At 36.4% G+C, this 19,180-nt stretch overlaps 1 protein-coding gene across 4 annotated transcripts in view; it reads right to left on the bottom strand.

Moving 5' to 3' along the window:
* The window catches only part of LOC136031925 (zinc transporter ZIP13-like), a 59,336-nt gene that overhangs the window by 3,262 nt on the left and 36,894 nt on the right, over window positions 1-19,180 (bottom strand). For all 4 annotated transcript variants that reach the window (XM_065711944.1, XM_065711935.1, XM_065711928.1 and 1 more), the window contains 4 exons: window positions 14,393-14,500; window positions 5,499-5,674; window positions 4,230-4,405; window positions 1,240-1,346 (listed from right to left, as the gene is read on the bottom strand). In XM_065711944.1, coding sequence (XP_065568016.1) covers window positions 1,240-1,346; window positions 4,230-4,405; window positions 5,499-5,674; window positions 14,393-14,500 — 567 coding nt within the window. The remainder of the gene's footprint in view (window positions 1-1,239; window positions 1,347-4,229; window positions 4,406-5,498; window positions 5,675-14,392; window positions 14,501-19,180) is intronic.

The raw sequence follows: 19,180 nt of genomic DNA, 5'->3' as shown, positions 1-19,180 counted from the left end.
ATTATGGAGGCTGGTCCACACTGTGCTTTTCACATAAAGACAAAGTGTCCTGATGAAAGCAAAGATCGTTTTAGTAAGCCAGTAGCTTGTAGAATAGATACGGTAAAATAAGCAGCCTACTAAATGCAAAAAAATTATAGCATATAATAAGAATTTTCCACACAAAACAGGTAACATAAAACTACAGTGAATTCAACTACAAAAAAGAAAATTATTTAGAATTGACAAAGTTTGCTGGCTGGAATAAAAAAGAACTAAAGAGTGGCAGTAAGGCCACTCTTTAGGTATTTTTCATATTTTCGTATTTTAGGTATAGGTATTTTTCGCGACAATTGCCGTGCTAACAGTGATATTCATGAATATGATACGAAGAATAAAGATAAATTGGCTATTGAGCTTAAGAGTAGCAAAACATCAGGATTTCGACTGCAGTTTCTTGGAACTACCAGTGAGCATCAGAGCGGCTGAGCATCGTCTAGAGTTTAAGAGAAAGTTAAAAGATTATTCATTTTTTTTTTTTTTAGGGGATATTGTGATGGAGATTGATCTTTTTTTTGTAGTATGTTTTTTTCTTTTTTTTAGTATATTTTTTTCTTTTTTTGTTCGTTATGTATTATGTTATTTTTTGATGTATTTAGAAAATGGTTAATTTTTACTACTGCACGTCAACAAAAACGTATTTTTTTCTATCAATGCAATAGATGTAAAAAGTAAAGAGTTATAATTGTCTTTATTAAAAAGTATCGTGTTGCAAATGTGCTCACTTGAACTTGGATGTGATATAGTTTATTATAAAACATGTTACCCAAAAATTGAATTTTTAAAATCTTACTAACGGTTCACCAAATTATCTTTTCTTCTTCATTAGTGGTGATTTTTGTTGCTTTTGAACAACGCCAAGATAAATTTTGCTTAAAAAAAAATTCCCTTGCCAGTTTTTAGTCGATTTAGGACGATTTTAAAGCTACATTCAGATGAAACAAGCTAAACGTAGATGTGTATGTTATTTTTTATTATCTGCATCTAAATTACAATAAAAAATAGCGGAAAAATGGCTTTTGTTGTGATGACAGTAAAGATTTCAGCTCTAAAATTTAATCTTACACAATTATCCTTTCTTAATTTTTTATTTCGAGAAGAGGTAGAAGATTTATGGAGAACAGAAAATCTATTTGATATCCTCTCTAATGTTTATGATTGCGACTTCGAACCAACTAAAACTAAGAAGAATTATTATACCTAATTTATCCCCCGAGTCAACTCCTAGAGCTGTTAGGGATCCAGCTAAACCAATCAAAGCTGTCGAGAACTGTGCTTGAGCTGCTTCCCACCTTGTGAAACCGGACCTAAAGAGAAAAATGAACAGAATTATAACCAGAAACGGGAGATTTAACAACAATATCAGTAAATTGAAACAGAAAAGTGGAATGAATAAAAGTGGATTTGACTACTTATACTTTAATCCTTTATTTTTCCGATGTTCAGGAAAATATCTCAAAAGCAAATTACGCTAAGATGAAGAACTTAATTGAACTTAAACAGTCTTTTTACCAATTTTCTTTTTTCTTCTTTTTCAGAATTAGCACGCATATTATAATGTTAAGATCAAAAATGCACTTGAAACGAAACATTTTTTTTTGTTTACCTATTTTGATTTTAACTAATCATTCTGGAGGAGGTAACCTTTAGTTAGCTTATTCAACCAGTTATTGAGCGCCCCCGAAATATCAACGCGTGGAGACATGAATGCTTCGACCGGCACCTTCCTGACAGTATCTCGGCACCAATTCTGATTAAAAACTGTTAACATATTTCAAAATTGTAATATTTAATCAATCTTTACAGTTCAAAGCCTCCTATCATTTGGTTTGTTTCCTTGAGGCAATGACACATCAGAATTCTGTCACTAAATACAGCCACAGAAAAAACAGAGAGTTTAATTGCAAAAGATGTTTTAATTCCCAAGTTTTTTTTTTATTTTTACTGGCTAAATATGTTGTACAAAAATAAGCAGGGAGGGGAGTGTTCTTTTTACTGGCTCGAAATTTGAAATAGCAACAATAGATAACTACAACAGGGGATTCATAAATTGGGTTATGTGGATTCCCTATTGAACTTTAACAAGAGGAATTATGTGACTGATTAAAGAAAAGACGTTACAAAAATAAACCAATGGGAGTTAAAGCACATTACATTAACGCAGACAATAGTCAGTCTTTTCCAGGACCAGATTTAAAGCTTTAATGCTTCTAGGCCCAAGCGATTTTGCTGCTAAGTTTTTGTGACTTTTCAGAGAAATCCCCAAAGATTCGGGGATAGTGGGGAAAATAAACAGAACGTAACTGATGAGCCAAAAGTAATGAAAGAGACTAAAGAGTGAGGTGATACCGAACTCTCAGCTGCCATTCTTGGGAGACATCTGACGATTTACAATTGGTCACGAAATTCCAGTGTTGTTTTAAAATCACTTTTCCGTGAGTAGGCAGTGCGGCGGCAGAGTAAACCTGGAACTTTGACGATAGATCGCATCAGTCCAATTTTTGTTAAGAAAAAAAAATAATTCCATGATAATTTATCGCACCCCCTGGCATTGGGCATCCCGAGACCTGGGCCTATTGGTAAAGGTAAAAAAGGTAAAGGATACGGCATTAGACTTTACAGTCCCTACCGGCGGTGCTGATCTCCGTTTCTTGGCCCTTCAGCCAGGAAGTAAATTAGTAATTAGTATTAGTAAATTAGTAATTAGTATTACAGGAAGTGATTATTATTAGTAAATCTGGGATAGCTCTTATTTTATTTGTTATAGCCCATCAAGTCCATTTCCAAACACCAATATGCTTTTAATTTCTTTTAAGCGCTCCTCTCAGAGTCCTCTCACAAATGTTAAGTGCTGAACAGACTTTTCCACCAGTGTTATAAGAGGATATGTGTGAATGCAGCAATATGGGTAAAATACGGCAATTTTTAGTTTAAAAACGCTATATATGTCACCCCCCCCGAAGCTGTTCAAAGGATCTATGTTTACACAGTCCTATTATATTGGCAGTGCTAAAGGTATTGCCCTAAAAAAAAATTACCCCTACAAGCAAAATTCAGCAACCAAAAACAATACATGACAAATGAAAATAATCAAGAAAAGAAAGAACTTTGGAATATTCTACCTATATTCCAAAATATAGACAGAATGTACAGTGTATAATATCTTATAGTATTTATTTTTACATTTTCACTTATTTTAATTTTTTCATGTTTTCGGTGGGGGGGGGGGAGAGGTGACTTATCAAAATAGGGTAAAATAAAGGTTAAAGAAAATAATTTGATAAGTATGGAATAAGAGTTGTCTTATGATGGAAGTGTCAAAGAGATAGCAGGCTGGAACAAAGAACTACGAGCAATTACTTCCCGAGGTCTAGTATCGAACCCAAGGCATCAATAGCCAAAATGTTTGGAGGGAGGGGCAATGAATTTCACCGAATGATTTGGGTGACATTGCTGCTATTACTTTGGATGAAATTGCTCCTAATTAATATTACATTACTGCTACTACAAATAACTCACTGCAGCATGGAGCCACACGAAGTCAACAATGGTAAGCCACTTCTCCTCTATCCCAACCTATTCAAAGCCTTTCTCACTATATTCTTCCAAGAACTCCCATTTCCCATAAATCTTTCCGACACTCACCCATCCCATTTGCGGACTACCTACTTTTGATTTGGCCCTAGACCGTTGGCTCACAAGAACAATCTTTGGCAATCTGCTTTATGAAATGACAATAGCATTGCTATTGCATAAAAACACACGTACTAGCTATCTTTCTTCTGAGAAAAAAAAAAAAAAAAAAAAAAAAAAAAAAACGTTCTGCACTTAATGGTGTGATTATCCTTTTTTAAGAAATTTGGTTACAATTGACCCGAATCAGTCCTTACAGCGAACTGTTTGATTATGCACCATATATTCTACATGCATTTTAGAATATAAATATAATCCCGAAAATCCTTTAATTTCTCCATTCCATTTATTTGTCTTAATTTCCTTTGATTGCTCAGTTTTACATAAGAGGAGAATTTTATAGGGATAAATTTTAGGGGGGGGGGATGGGATTTTTCACTGGGGGAATGTTACGAGGGAATGCGCCGGACCCCATATTGATATAGTAGTCAGAAAAGAAAGATAGGGTGAGAAATTTAAAATAAGCTATAATCATTTCTATTGAAAAGTTCGGATACCTTAAGAGAATTGCAAAGTCAGCAACTTCATGAGGAACTTCATGGAGAAGTATAGCTAGAGTTGTTAAACAGCCTACACGGGTGGACACGAGAAAACTACCTCCAACAGCCAATCCATGAGTGAAATTATCAATACTATTTGCCACGAGGTTCAAGTAGCCAGCAACACGAGCTTTCTAAAAAAGAGCCAATATTACTTTAAGTCTCAGGTAAGGGACAAAAAAGAAAAAAAAAGATGAAAATGGGACACACAACCAATGCACGCCTTATATGAAAAATAAAGGTGAAATAATAGAAAACTTTTAATCAGTCTTCATGAGAAAAGACGGTGAGTTAGGTAAGTAAACAGACTGTGTACCTCCAATCTTAGTTTGTTTACATTTTATTACACTTTTTATTGTTCGCCTTTCACTATTTACACAAACTTTGAATTTAAAGTACTTTCTTTTTTACTAGTTAATAAGTCACGGCCTTTGGGTGCACTCTTTTAATGTCACTTGGCAGTTTAAATAAGCATTTAAGAAAAAAACTGTTAAAAAGTTATCTACAGGAGGAGTGTAATGTTTATAAAACAGACATCCTATGATGTAAGAAGTAATGTGTGCATTCACTAATAAATATTCAACATGCGCAGCGAAAATGAACTAAGGAGAAAATAATGAACACATAATGAGACACTTCAATAGCTTAGGGGCTTCTTGGACTCATTAGAACTTTATTTCTCACTCTTCAACCTCGTATAAGTACTATGAAAAACTAACTAAACTGTTCATGTTTAAGGGTAGCATACGTGCATTTTCAAGCTCCCGAGCAAGTCTATGTGACATCACGAAAAGCTTATACAAGGAACCATGTATTTTCTGCATCATGAATGTCAGATGCATAAATTTACTAACACATCGGAATTTCCCCAAGTGTAAATAAAAAGCTTTTCACACGCTGTGAAAAATAAGCCAAGTATCAAATTATCTTTTTCTTGTTGAACTTAGATTAAAAAGTTTAACGAGCACTAATCTAATATGAGTAGCTAAACGTTGATCACTTTTTACAAAGCTCCTTCACTGTTTGACTTCATTTAAAGGGTAAAAATATACATTGCGAAACAATAATTTGTCAGACAACATATTGCTACAGTAAAGACGCCACAAAGAAAGTGTCAGAACTAAAAATGACCAGGCAGTTATTAAGCTTTATTAATAATCTTTAATCTTAATAAGCTTTAATTATATTTTGATGAAAATTTTTAGAAATTTAGAAAAAAAAACAAACCTTGGAAATTGAATCAACTGCCAGTTTTTCTCCACTGTTATTATTTACACTTACATCCTCGTCAATTTTTTTCGAATCATACATATTTTCAGTGGAAGACAACATTTTTTCAATAATACCAAAGGCTGTTAGTCCCACGAGGACCCAAAAAAGTATTTCATAACCGCCATTTTGACCTGAAAAAAAAGGAAAAAAATTAGCAATATAGCATATGTACTCAGATACAGAAGAAAGTATAGACTCAAACTCGAGTCCAGCAATATTGACGAATCAGAAGGATTAATCAACAATAAAATATTCATGAGACTTCACAAATAAAATAGCACTAGTTTTTATCTGGGTCAAAGTTGATGATGCCTGTGCAAAACTATGAAAGGTTATTCATTTAAAGTGATGAAAAAGGTTAAACAAGCAGGATGGGCCAAAAGTACGATTAAGAAAGATAATTGATCATCTATTTCACCTTCACAGTCAATGTAATTCAATATATTACCAGAAATATTATCTAAAAAAAACGAACAAAAAACAACAAAGTTACAAAAACATTTATAGACGGCTGTTACCTTAAAGTCACGTTATATATACATACATGCAGACACACACACGTATGTATGTCATAATATATCTATATATATAAAAACTAGCTGTTGGGGTGGCGCTTCGCGCCCCCCAGCCCTCCCGCGCGCGATTTCGTCAATCAACAAACATGACGTCAGTCGACACACAAACATGACGTCACTCGACACACACACAGACAACTTATTTTTATATATATACTAGCTGTTGGGGTGGCGCTTCGCGCCACCCCAACACCTAGTTGGTGGGGCGCTTCGCGCCCCCCCAAGCCCCCCCGCACGCGTAAGTCGTTACGCGCCATATTAGTTACGCGCCATTGTAGTTGTGTCCCTGTGTTCCACCTGTGAATAGAGATAGATATATATATATATATATGTTTTTAACTACGTAAAACATGCGAATAAACAACATTCTTCGCTGTCCCATTGTCTGTGCATATAAATAGATTGTCAGGTTTACTGACTCTTGAACATGCAACATATAATTGTCCATGGGAAAAACAATCCGTATTCAGATCTATACCTCATTATTCTAATGATGTGTCCCTGTGTCCCGGTCGTCATTTATATTCCCTGTGTCCCAGTTTGTAATTTCTCTTTGAGTGTCCCGGTCGTCATTTATATTCCCTGTGTCCCGGTCGTTATTTGTGTCCCGGTGTCCCGGTCTGTAATTTCTAATCGAACAATCCCTGTGTCCCGATCGTCATTTATATATCCCGCCTGTGCCCCCGGCGTCCCCGTTGTAGTTGTGTCCCTGGTTCCCGGTTGTCATTTATATTCCCTGTGTCCCGGTCGTGATTTGTGTCCGGGTGTCCCAGTCTGTAATTTCTCTTTGAGGTTCCCGGTCGTCACTTATATTCCCTCTGTCTCGGTCGTCATTTGTGTCCCGGTCTGTAATTTCTCTTTGAGTGTTTTTTCTTTTTAGTTTTTTTTTTAGTTTTTTACCTTTTTTCTTTTTTCAGTTTTCTTGTCGTCATTTATATATCCCGCCTGTGCCCCCGGCGTCCCCGTTGTAGTTGTGTCCCTGGTTCCCGGTTGTCATTTATATTCCCTGTGTCCCGGTCGTGATTTGTGTCCGGGTGTCCCAGTCTGTAATTTCTCTTTGAGGTTCCCGGTCGTCACTTATATTCCCTCTGTCTCGGTCGTCATTTGTGTCCCGGTCTGTAATTTCTCTTTGAGTGTTTTTTCTTTTTAGTTTTTTTTTAGTTTTTTACCTTTTTTCTTTTTTCAGTTTTCTTTTTCTTCTTTATTTTTCAGCGTCACTATGAAGTACATATCGAAGAACCTTTGTTTTTTTAACTTAAATCTGGTAGGCACTGATGACCTTATCCAAGTCAAAATCCCAAACCCAATCATCATCGCTATCATTTTCAGTTTTGATAGGTTTTGACTCTCGCTGTCCAGGTGGATTTTCATCTAACTGCGCGGTTTTGCATTCTTTAGCCGCAAGCCTGTTTTCTTGCTGTTCTTGTGATTCCCCGGCACGCTTTCTTTTCTTACTTTCTCTATCAGCTGCAAGCCTGTTTTCTTGCTGTTCTTGTGATTCCTTGGAACGCTTTCTTTTCTTACTTTCTCTATCAACAGCATATCTATATCTATCTATATTCACAGGTGGGACACAGGGACAAAACTAATGTGGTGCGTAACTAATATGGCACGTAACGACTTACGCACGCGGGGGGGATTTATAACACATCGCGCGTAAGTTGTTACACGCCATTGTAGTTATCTCCCTGTGTCCCACCTGTGAATATAGAATATATATATATATATATATATATATATATATATATATATATATATATATATATATATGTTTTTAACTACGTAAAACTTGCGAATATACAACATTCTTCGATGTCCCATTGTCTGTGCATATAAATAGATTGTCAGGTTTACCGACTCTTGAACATGCAACATAAAATTGTCCATGGGAAAAACAATCCGTATTCAGATCCATACCTGATTATTCAAATGATTGCCCTTGAGCTTTGTTGATGGTTATTGCTAATCGAACATTCCCTGTGTCCCTGTCGTCATTTATATATCCCCCTGTGCCCCTGGCATCCCCCTTGTAGTTGTGTGCCTGTGTCCCGGTGGTCATTTATATTCCCAGTATCCGGGTCATCATTTGTGTCCCAGTCTGTAATTTCTCTTTGAGCGTTCCAGTCGTCATTTATATTCCCTGTGTCCCGGTCGTCATTTGTGTCCCGGTGTCCCGGTCTGTAATTTATCTTTGAGTGTCCCAGTCTGTAATTTCTCTTTGAGTGTCCCGGTCGTCATTTATATTCCCTGTGTCCCGGTTTTTAGTTTTCTTTTTCTCCTTTATTTTTCAGTTTTTTCCCTTTTTTTGGTTATTTTTCTTTTTCAGTTTTTTTAGGTTCTTTTTATTAGTTTTTTTTTCTTTTTATTTTTTCTGTAGTTTTTACCTTTTTTTATTTTTTTTATTTTTTAATATGTCATTTTTTACCTTTTTTTAGTTTATTTTTAGTATTTTCTTTTTAATTTTTACCTTTTTTAGTTTTTTTTCTTTTGTATTTTACCTTTTTTAGTTTTTTTCTTCTTTTGTATTAATGCTAAAGCCAAGGTTCGGACCTGGAACCTCTCGGACCTGGAACATAACGCTTTACCAACTCAGCTACTTCGGCTTGAATACATTCGTTTTTGAATTGGTATATGATGTGTTCCGGTCGTCATTTATATTCCCTGTGTCCCGGTCGTCATTTGTGTCCCGGTGTCCCGGTCTGTAATTTCGTCAGTCGACAGACCCACAGATAAACAACTTATTTATATATATATATATATATATATATATATATATATATATATATATATATATATATATATATATATATATATATATACTAGCTGTTGGGGTGGCGCTTCGCGCCACCCTAACACCTAGTTGGTGGGGCGCTTCGCGCCCCCCACAGCCCCCCCCCCGCGCGCGTAAGTCGTTACGCGCCATTGTAGTTGTGTCCCTGTGTCCCACCTGTGAATATAGATAGATTTATATATGTGTTTCAAACTACGTAAAAATTGCGAATATACAACATTTTTGGCTTTCCCACTACTGGGAGCTTCCCCTTTCCAATTGCCAGCAATTGATCTGAAAATGTTTGACCAGAGTCATCGTTTTGCAATCGGACACGCATATTTGTAGTTAATTTTAATATTTTTATGTGTGCCTTGTATGCTACTTGTTTTAAATGTATTTGTTGATTTTTCTCTATTTTAATATTTTTGGCACATGGTGAATTTATATTAACATTTGTCTATTTTCCTATTTTGCCATAGTTAAGTCTCAGATTCTTCTTCCCTTGAAGGTATTTTTGTTTGACTAAGTGTAATTCCTGATACTGCAATTTCCTCCCCAAATGTTAGTAAAATCAGCCCTACATATATTAGCCAACAGTGCCTTCAGGATATTTCATTCTAAGCTTTTTGTAACTTTGAGGCTGAATTTGAATATGGAATCAAACTTGTCCAGTAGTCCATAGTTTACATGCACTAAAGCTTAAAGTTTGCTGTTTCGTGATTTTCGATCACTACACCCTTTCTTCATACATGAAGGATGTGTGTGCGCGGGGGGGGGGCGGTCAAGGGTATGTTTAAAACCTTATAATTTATTGCCCTTATGAACAAGGCTATTTCTATGTTGTCGCCACAAAGTTAAGAGCTGATGCCTAACACTCACCATCTCTCCTACTCAGTTTAGACCTTGTGCGTTGGCTACCTTCCAGGAAATTACCAAAGGCTTCTTACCACTTTTTATATTACCGTCGTGGTCTAATCTTGGGCATCTTACATCTTTCTAACACACTGAAGGCAATATATTGGCATTAAATACATGAAACTTTTTTTTTGTTTTTAGCTGAAAGCACGGAGTAAAATCAAAACTTCAAACGAACAAAACTTATCAAACAGCTAAGGAGCTACCCGGCTCACTAGTAACCAAAACTCTAAAAAACCGAATTTTGATACCAATAGCTACATCAAAAGAATTACATTTTAATGCTAATTTCAAATATATAAGTTTAATCAAGTTTAGTCTTACCCATCAAAAGTTACGAGCCTGAGAAAATTTGCCTTATTTTAGAAAATAGGGGGAAACTACACTTTAGTTATTATTGAAGATTTGTGCTTATGTATGGCAAACAAACCTCTTCAGGATTTGGAAATGCCTTCACCTAATCGTAACGCTGCTGTTTCGACATGTGTAGAATTGGATCGTGAACAAAGTTACAACACGAGTGATCTGTTGTCGTGTGTATAAAATAAAATTTCCAAGTTAACGTCGGAGCAAAAGGACATTTATGATCATATCATAATGATATGATTATGACACAATGCATTGTGTCGATAACAACGTTGGAGAAATCTTCTTTTTGGATGCGCCAGGAGGTACTGGTAAAACATTTGTGATAAAATTGATTCTGTCATCAATTCGATCAAAAATGACATAGCGTTGGCAATTACGTTGACCGGAATAGCTGCAACGTTACTGCCTGGGGGAAGAGCTGCTCATTCCACTTTGAAATTGCCTCTGAATTTGCATTCTACAGAAACTCCCACGTGCAATATTTCCAAATCATCTGGGGTGGGTAAAGTATTGTAGCAATGCAAACTTATTATTTGGGACGAGTGCACAATGGTACACAAAAAATCGCTTGAGGCTCTGGATCAATCATTGCGAGATTTGCGAGGAAATTCGAAACCCTTTGGAAGCACATTAATATTGCTTGCGGGAGATTTCAGGCAAACATTACCTATAATACCTAGATCAACCCCTGCAGACGAAATGAATGCTTGCCTGAAAAATTCCAATTTATGGGCACACGTAGACATTAAAATTAACTATAAATATGCGTGTCCGATTGCAAAACGATGACCCTGGTCAAACATTTTCAGATCAATTGCTGGCAATTGGAAACGGAGAGCTCCCAGTAGACTCAATTTCAGGACACATACAACTGCCTGCTGAATTCTGTAATTTAGTGACGTCCAAAAATGAATTGGTTGAAAAGGTATTTCCGAACATTCTAACCAATTATAGAAATCATAAATGGCTAAGTGAACGAGCGATTCTGGCAGCCAAGAATAAAGACGTCCATGAAATCAACAATATTAATTTGACCAAGATTCGAAACCAGGCAGTCCTTTACAAGTCAGTCGACACAGTTCTGGAACAAAATGAAGCGGTTAATTATCCATCTAAATTTTTAAATTCCCTGGATCTCCCAGGGTTTCCACCACACGTGCTACAACTAAAAAAAGGCGTACCAATAATACTTTTACGAAATATTAACCCACCAAAGCTTTGAAATGGCACGCGAGTTGCTATAAAAAAAAGAAAAAAAAGTGGAAAACGTAATAGAGGCAACAACCTTGACAGGGCCTTTTGAGGGTGAGGCTGTTCTTATTCCTCGCATTCCCAAGATTTCAACGGATCTGCCTTTTCAATTTAAAAGATTGCAACTCCCAATTCGATTAGCATTTGCAATCACCATCAATAAAGCTCAAGGTCAATCATTAGAAAAATGTGGTATAGATCTTAATACTGATTGTTTTTCCCATGGACAATTGTACGTTGCATGTTCGAGGGTCAGTAAACCTGACAATCTATTTATATGCACCGACAATTGGACAGCGAAGAATGTTGTATATTCGCAAGTTTTACGCAGTTAATTTGTATTGTATATGTATATCTATCTATCTACCTATCTATATAAAAATAAGTTGTATGTATGCATTTTTGTTTGTTTGTAAAAAGAGTGTTTGCATATGGCGTTATTATAAGTATATAAGGCTTTGTATATGCACAGACAATGGGACAGCGAAGAATGTTGTATATTCGCAAGTTTTACGTAGATAAAAACATATATATATATATATATATATATATATATATATATATATATATATATATATATATATATATATATATATATATATATATATATCTATATATCTATCTGTATCCACAGGTAGGACACAGGGACACAACTACAATGGCGCGTAACGACTTACGCGCGCGGGGGGGGGGGCTTGGGGGTTGCTATAGCGCGACGTACGACACCTCATACTAGTTGTTGATGTGGCACGAAGCGCTACACCAACAGCTAGTACGTAATAAAAACATACAAATATAGAAGTTCGTTACGTAAGCTAATTCGTAAGTTACGTATAAAATGTTCGTAAAAAATTAAAAGTTTTGGTTGCCTTTTTACGTAACCCAAAATTTGGAGGGCAACTAGGCTTCCTCCCAAAATCATTCGATCAAAACTATGAGAAAGCCATTTAGCAAAAAAAGTAAATATGCAAATTTCATTTTAATCATTCATCTGCGGAGAGCCAAAATCAAAACATGCATTAATTCAAAACGTTCAGAAATTAATTTTTAAAAAAAACAAGCTTTTTTAACTGAAAGTAAGGAGCGACATTAAAACTTAAAACGAACAGAAATTACTTCGTATATGAAAGGGGCAGTTCTCTCCTCAACGCCACACTCTTTATGCTAAAGTTTTTTACTGTTATAAAATGTAGAGTTGAGAGAAAGAGTCAAACTTTAGCGTAAAGAGCGGGGTGTTGAGGAGGGAGCTGCCTCTTTCATATACGAAGTAATTTCTGTTCGTTCTAAGTTTTAATGTCACTCCCTACTTTCGGTTAAAAATTATTTTTTTTTTAAATTTATTCCGTATATGAGGAGCGCTGCTCTTTTCTAAACCCTCGCGCCTTATGATAAGTCTTAGCGTTCTTTAAGAACACTTTTCATTCAACTTCAATGTGTTTCAGGAGTCGTTCTTAAAGAATTGGGACATAAAGGCAAACTTTAGCGAAAAGAGCGAGGTATGAGGAAAGGGCGACCCCCCTCATATACGTAATTATTTATGTTCGTTTAAAGTTCTAATATTTCTCCTTACTTTAAGTTAAAAAAATGTATTTATATTTAACTTCTGAACGTCTTTCCAATCATGGAAAGTCCCCCCCCCCCCGTGTAAAATTTCCACTGAAAAATTCTTCCGCAAATTTTCGTTCCACAGAAAAATATCCCCACAGAAATCCTCCCGCACCCAAAAAGGAAAATTTCCATATATTTCCCAGTGACAAAAATTATATGACAAAAACAATGGATCAATTGCATACCTTAAAGTCCTTTCCCAAGGGTGACCTTTCAACTTTGCTAAACCAAATGGCTATCTCCAAATTTTGATTGGGTGTTTTTGGGGGGAAAGGGTATGGGAGGGGGAATAGTTACCATCCGATCTTTTTGGTCACTTAAAAAAGAAACTAGAGTCTTTGATTTTTGTTCAAAAAAGCCATCTTTCGATCTTCTTGAACCACTGATGCAATACGATCAAATTTTCGTTCCACGGAAAATGTTTCTTCCTGCAAATAATACAAAATTCCGCATTTTGTGAATAGGAGCTTGAAACGTCTACAGTAGGATTGTCTGATATGCTGGATATGGTTGTGTGATTTTCATTAATAGCATTTGACTTTTGGAGCGTTTCTCCCCTATTCCAAAAAATCAGGCTCATAGCTTTCGATGGGTAACATTAAATTTTATATAGCTTATAAAATTTTATAAAATATTATTTTAAAAATTAATATTAAATTTTATATAGCTGAAATCAGAAGAAAAAGCCAATTCTTTTAACGTATCAAAGGGCATGGAAACTTCTTGTTTTTAGAGTTTCAGTTACCATTGGGCCGAGTCACTCTTTACTTATAGTTTGTTACAGAGAACTGTTTGACTAATAGAGAAATAAAGAACTACTGGGAAAATTTTTAAGCAATTCTCACAAAGAAGCGCTTTTCTATGACACATATATGGGGTGGGACGTCGTTAAAAAAGAGCAGCATTTTGAATCTTATCAAAAATATTCATACTTACTTCTCCTTCAGAGAATTACCTGAAAGATGGCAAGCATATTTACTCATGATGTTCATCGTCATCATCTAATTTTACCAAAAACTTTTTACCAGCTCTGGGATCCACGTCCCAGGCTTCTGCGGAAGACGTATGTACACTCTTCAGAGCTGCATATGACATAAGCTTCATCTTCATTCAGCTCTTCTTTTTATCCATGCAGTTATTCATTGAACAAACACAGCTCAAATTTTTTGCTTCCCTTTGGTTTATTAAGTTGGCTTATCATACTTTAACAGACGCTTATGCAAGTCATGGGCACGAAAAAAAAACAAAACAAAAAAAAAAACACTTCAGAATCTTCCCATCCACGATGAGAGCACCAATCAAGTGTCTCTCCAAAAATAACAGATGAGTAAATAAGAAAATAACCAAATGAAGCTTACGGTATTGAGCTTTTTCCCAAGCTTCTGGGAGCAAATGAAGAAACACATCTCCAAGTAGCCCACCTACGGCAAAACTTAAAAGCCGCCTCATCTTACGGCTATTATTACCTGAAAAAAATACGTTCAGAATTAAGGTACATTACCGTATTGGCTAGATTTATAATAACTATAAACATGTATATCTGCAAAATATAGCAAACAAGCAATGAAAGGGCGGAGATAAACAAGAAGTATTTGTCGGACAGCTTTATAGCTGAGTCTTTGACTTGCATCCAGAATTGATTTAATTCTTCCTTCGAGGACTGTTTTTCCTTCGAGGGGAGAACTCAACAATTCAATATTCAACTGCGTAATAGTTTCCTTAGCCATAGGTGCCAGTTGCGATGCAATAACTCTTATTTTCAAAATTGATATAAAGAGTTCACTTGCAGCATCATAACCATAAAACTGAATCGAAGTAAATATGGAAAAGCACTTAGTTTGACATCATAAAGTTCATATTGGCGAACTTAGTAGTTCATTGAGTGTTGAATCAAGGGTTAAACATAGTTGTACCCAATCCCTGTTTGAATAGAATATTTGAATAAACTTTTCCTTAAGAAGTAGGGTAAGGGCTATGGGAGAACATTGTATCAAATGGGAAGGTATAACTCATAGACTTGAGGGTATTCAAAAAATTTGGGTATTCAGATAATAATAATAATAAAAAAACAACAAATCTTCGGGGTTTTGGGAGTTCAATGTACAACAATAAGTTCAATAATGGGACTAAGTAGACTCAGGACATATTCACCTATGTCTTCAGGGTGACCTTTACATTCCTGTCAAATTAGTGATACTCAACAGAGTAGTTTTCCCCGAACTACTTTTGTATTACAAAAATATTATTAAAGTTAAAGACGGTTTCGCTAAGAAAGCCATACTTTTCGCAATTTCATATTTTTGAAAGCAAGAAACATTTTTGAAAAAAAAATGGAAAGGCCTGTGAATTTCCGTAAAATGTCGACTATTGTATCTTCAATACAATAGTCAATGGAAATATTAGTAACTTCAAGCCAATCGCTTATTTGGAAACAATCGTCAATCTGTGATGTTATACAGCACGTACTCAAAGTGATTATTTCGCCATTGTATAACCCGATTCAGTCCGTTTTCAATCATCACAATAGAGTATTAATCATTTTCCTGCATGTGATTCGACGGGTTTCTGCTGTTAGTTACAAATAAACTAGCTCTTGACAGAACAAACGAAATTACTCTTACGCAAAGATTACAAATTTTACAAAAAAAAGCTCCATTAACCACAGCTAAATCTAATAGTAAGTAAATATAATTCTATGCCATGTATGCATTGCTAAATCTCTACAGCAAACATACAGATAAAAGTTTCAAGTTGGCAACGGGATTTACTAATGAAAAACAAATAATGTTCTTTGCCTAAATCAATGTAATGCGCACATGAACAATTACTTGTTTCTTTGTGTTTTTACCGAATTAATTAACGTCTGTCATTCAGCAAACAAAACATTAGAAAATGTTCTTTCCTTTCTAAGCACTAAAAATCATATCATCTACAACACAACCAAAGGTCACAAAAAACCATTTCAAATGCAAAAAACAAAAAACAGCTTACATTAAATGTATGGAGGGTTTTTCTGAGTGTATAACGTCCTCTTACAGTGCTCTCATTACACTGCTCTCATTACCGGTGGTACGCGTACCCCAGGGGGTACGCGAAACCCTCGCAGGGGGTACGCGAAGGTCCCAAAATTAATTTAGTCTACATCTTTAAAACTTGTTTCTGACTCAGTTCCAACATTTCCCTCAAAATCAGATAACATAACCCATTGTACGTAATTTCAGACTCATTTTCAAAACTTTCGCTTTCAGTAACCCGCTAATTTTTCTCCATAGCCGTAAGGTCTCGATTTAAACTCAGCAGGTTCAGTATCTTGTCATCTGTTGAAACACGAAGTTCGTGAATTGTGGTTGCAAACAAAGATGGATAGATTCCTGATCAGGAATAACAAGAAGCCGAATGATGGTACCCAAAACTCTGAACCTGCACCTAAGAAGAAGAAATATGACGAATCATCGGTCAAAGTGCGTCGATATTTGTCAGAATACCTAGGGCTCGGATTTAGTGCGACAAAGTCTGATCCAGTGAATGCACAGTGCGTTCTTTGTGGTCAAGTCTTGGCCAACAGTTCCATGAAACCTGCGCATATGAACCGGCATCTCAGTACTGTGCACCCTTCTCATGTCGGTAAGCCCATAGAGTTTTTCAAGCGTAAGCAAGAAGCATTCGCTAGTAACTGTTTGGAAATTGCAAAAGTGGCATCAGTTTCTTCAAAGGCTCTCCGGGCTTCGTATGCTGTTTCATATTTAGTTGCGAAACAAAAAAAACCGCACACCATCGCCGAATGTCTGATATTACCAGCACTAGTGAAAGTCAGTGAAATAATGTTTGACACGAAAACTGCAACTGCCCTTCAGTCTATACCTGTGTCGAACAATACCATTTCAAGAAGGATAGAAGACATTGCAAGCGATATTGTCATGCAGGTTATTGAGCAAATAAAGTTGACGAAGATGTTTGCGTTACAGCTTGACGAAAGCACGGATGTGTCAGGTGAAGCCCAGGTGATCGTCTTTGTTCGATATCAAGATTGTTCTGACATAAGAGAAAATATTCTGTTTTGTCAAAACCTACAGTCAAGAACAACAGGAGAACTATTCAAGGTGATTGACAAATTCTTCGCAGAAGGGGGCATCTTGTGGGACTGGTGTCTATCAGTTTGCAGTGATGGAGCTGCCGCCCTAACAGGGAAGAATAATGGGCTCATGGCCTGGATAAGGAAGAAAAATCCAAAGGTGAAGTGGTTGCACTGCATCATTCACAGGCAAGCTCTTGCATCGAAAAGGATGAGCGCACATCTGCACGAGACCCTCAACGAGGCTGTAAAAGTGATCAACTTCATCAAAGCCCGACCACTGAACTCAAGAATGTTCAAGTTGCTGTGCAAAGAGATGGGTTCAGAACATCAACATTTACTTCTGCACACAGAAGTTCGCTGGTTGTCTCGTGGGAAGATTTTAAACAGACTTTTCGAGCTTCGACAAGAAGTTCATATGTTTCTTCTGGAGCAAAAATCTGCATTCAGTTCACTTTTTGAAAACCAGGACTGGGTCTGCAGGCTGGCCTATCTTGCGGATATTTTCGACAAACTGAATGACTTGAATCTGTCAATGCAAGGTTTCCGGACGGACGAATTCTCCCTGAATTCGAAGATGTGTGCTTTCATCAAGAAATTGGAGTTCTGGCTTAAAAAGGTTCAAAGAAACAGCGTTAGTGTCTTCCCGACCCTTGACAAGTTTGCGGACGATAGTGAAATTGATAACCTCAACACAATCTGTGATTGTATTCGGGAGCATCTGACAAAGTTGCGAGATGAACTTGTGTCATATTTCCCATCGATTATGAACCAAGATAGAACGCAGGATTGGATCCAAAATCCATTTGTTGAAGACGTGACCTCAAGCTCCGGTCTTAGTGACAAGCTTACAGAGAATCTAATCGAACTTGCCAGTGATCGCGCCTTAGAACTGAAATTCCAAAATGTAACTGTTTCCCAGTTTTGGCTGGAGGTGAAAGGAGAATACAAGGAACTAAGTGAAATCGCCATGTCTGCTTTGTTACCATTCGGATCCACTTACCTTTGTGAAGTGTCATTTTCGGCAATGTCATTGATCAAAACCAAACACAGAAACAGACTGAGTGTACAAAATGACCTTATAATTGCCGTTAGTGACATCGAGCCAAGATTTGATAATATTTTAGCAAAAAAGCAGCCTCAAGTTTCTCATTGATTTTGTACGTACATTTAAGCACCGTCATATTGGACAATAAATCTCGTGTTTTTGAAAATCTGATTTTAGTTAAGAAAAAAGTAAAACAACGATTCTCAAGAAAGGGGTACGCAAACTTTTTGGGCCTTGACTAGGGGTACGCGGACCGAAAAAGGTTGGGAACCACTGCATTACAGTATAATATTTGGTAGTAGATTGTTCGACTAACAACCCACCACAACATCAAGCCACCTGAGGCCAACATAGCTACACACGCTCCTTGTCCACTCAAATCTGTTCAAAGCCTCCCCCTTTACATCATCTCAGGAAGTTTCCATTTTACTTAAATCTTTCCTTACGACTTCCTATCACCACAACCGAGGTTGACCTGTTTTTTTGCTTATCCCCGGACGATTGACCGAAAAGGACCATCTTAGCCAATCTGTCATCCTCCATTCGCAAAACGTATCTTAGCCATCTCACCCTTTCTCTCATTATAGCCCTAAAAATCAGGATTGAACCAAACTTTTTTTACAGCCTACTAATTGAAATACGGTCATTCAGGCGAACAACCAAAACATCCGTAGGCAATTTCTCTGGAAAACATCTAGCCTATCTTCTACCGTCTTTAAGAGCACTCATACTTTAGAAACGTACTTGACCGTTGTCATTACAATAGGTTCCAATATTCTAACCTTGATTTGTAGAGTTCTTCCTATTCTTTCAAACTTTTTCTAACAGTGAAAAAAAGCAAAAAACACTGGAATTTGGCTATTTCACTATTACCATTTTCACATCAACAACCGCCTTTACTAATAATTTGCCATAGGTAATTGCAGCTATCCACTTGATCAATAGTTTCGTTACCCAACTTCACCTATTTCTAGCCTCGGCGACTTAGATTCTTTATATTATTTTTCAAACCTATTCTAGCACCTT

The sequence above is a fragment of the Artemia franciscana genome, chromosome 1 (genome assembly GCF_032884065.1).
Source record: "Artemia franciscana chromosome 1, ASM3288406v1, whole genome shotgun sequence".
NCBI classification, from domain to species: Eukaryota; Metazoa; Arthropoda; class Branchiopoda; order Anostraca; family Artemiidae; genus Artemia; species Artemia franciscana.
Note: the sequence above shows the minus strand (reverse complement) of the source record. Positions and strands in the feature narration are given on the sequence as shown.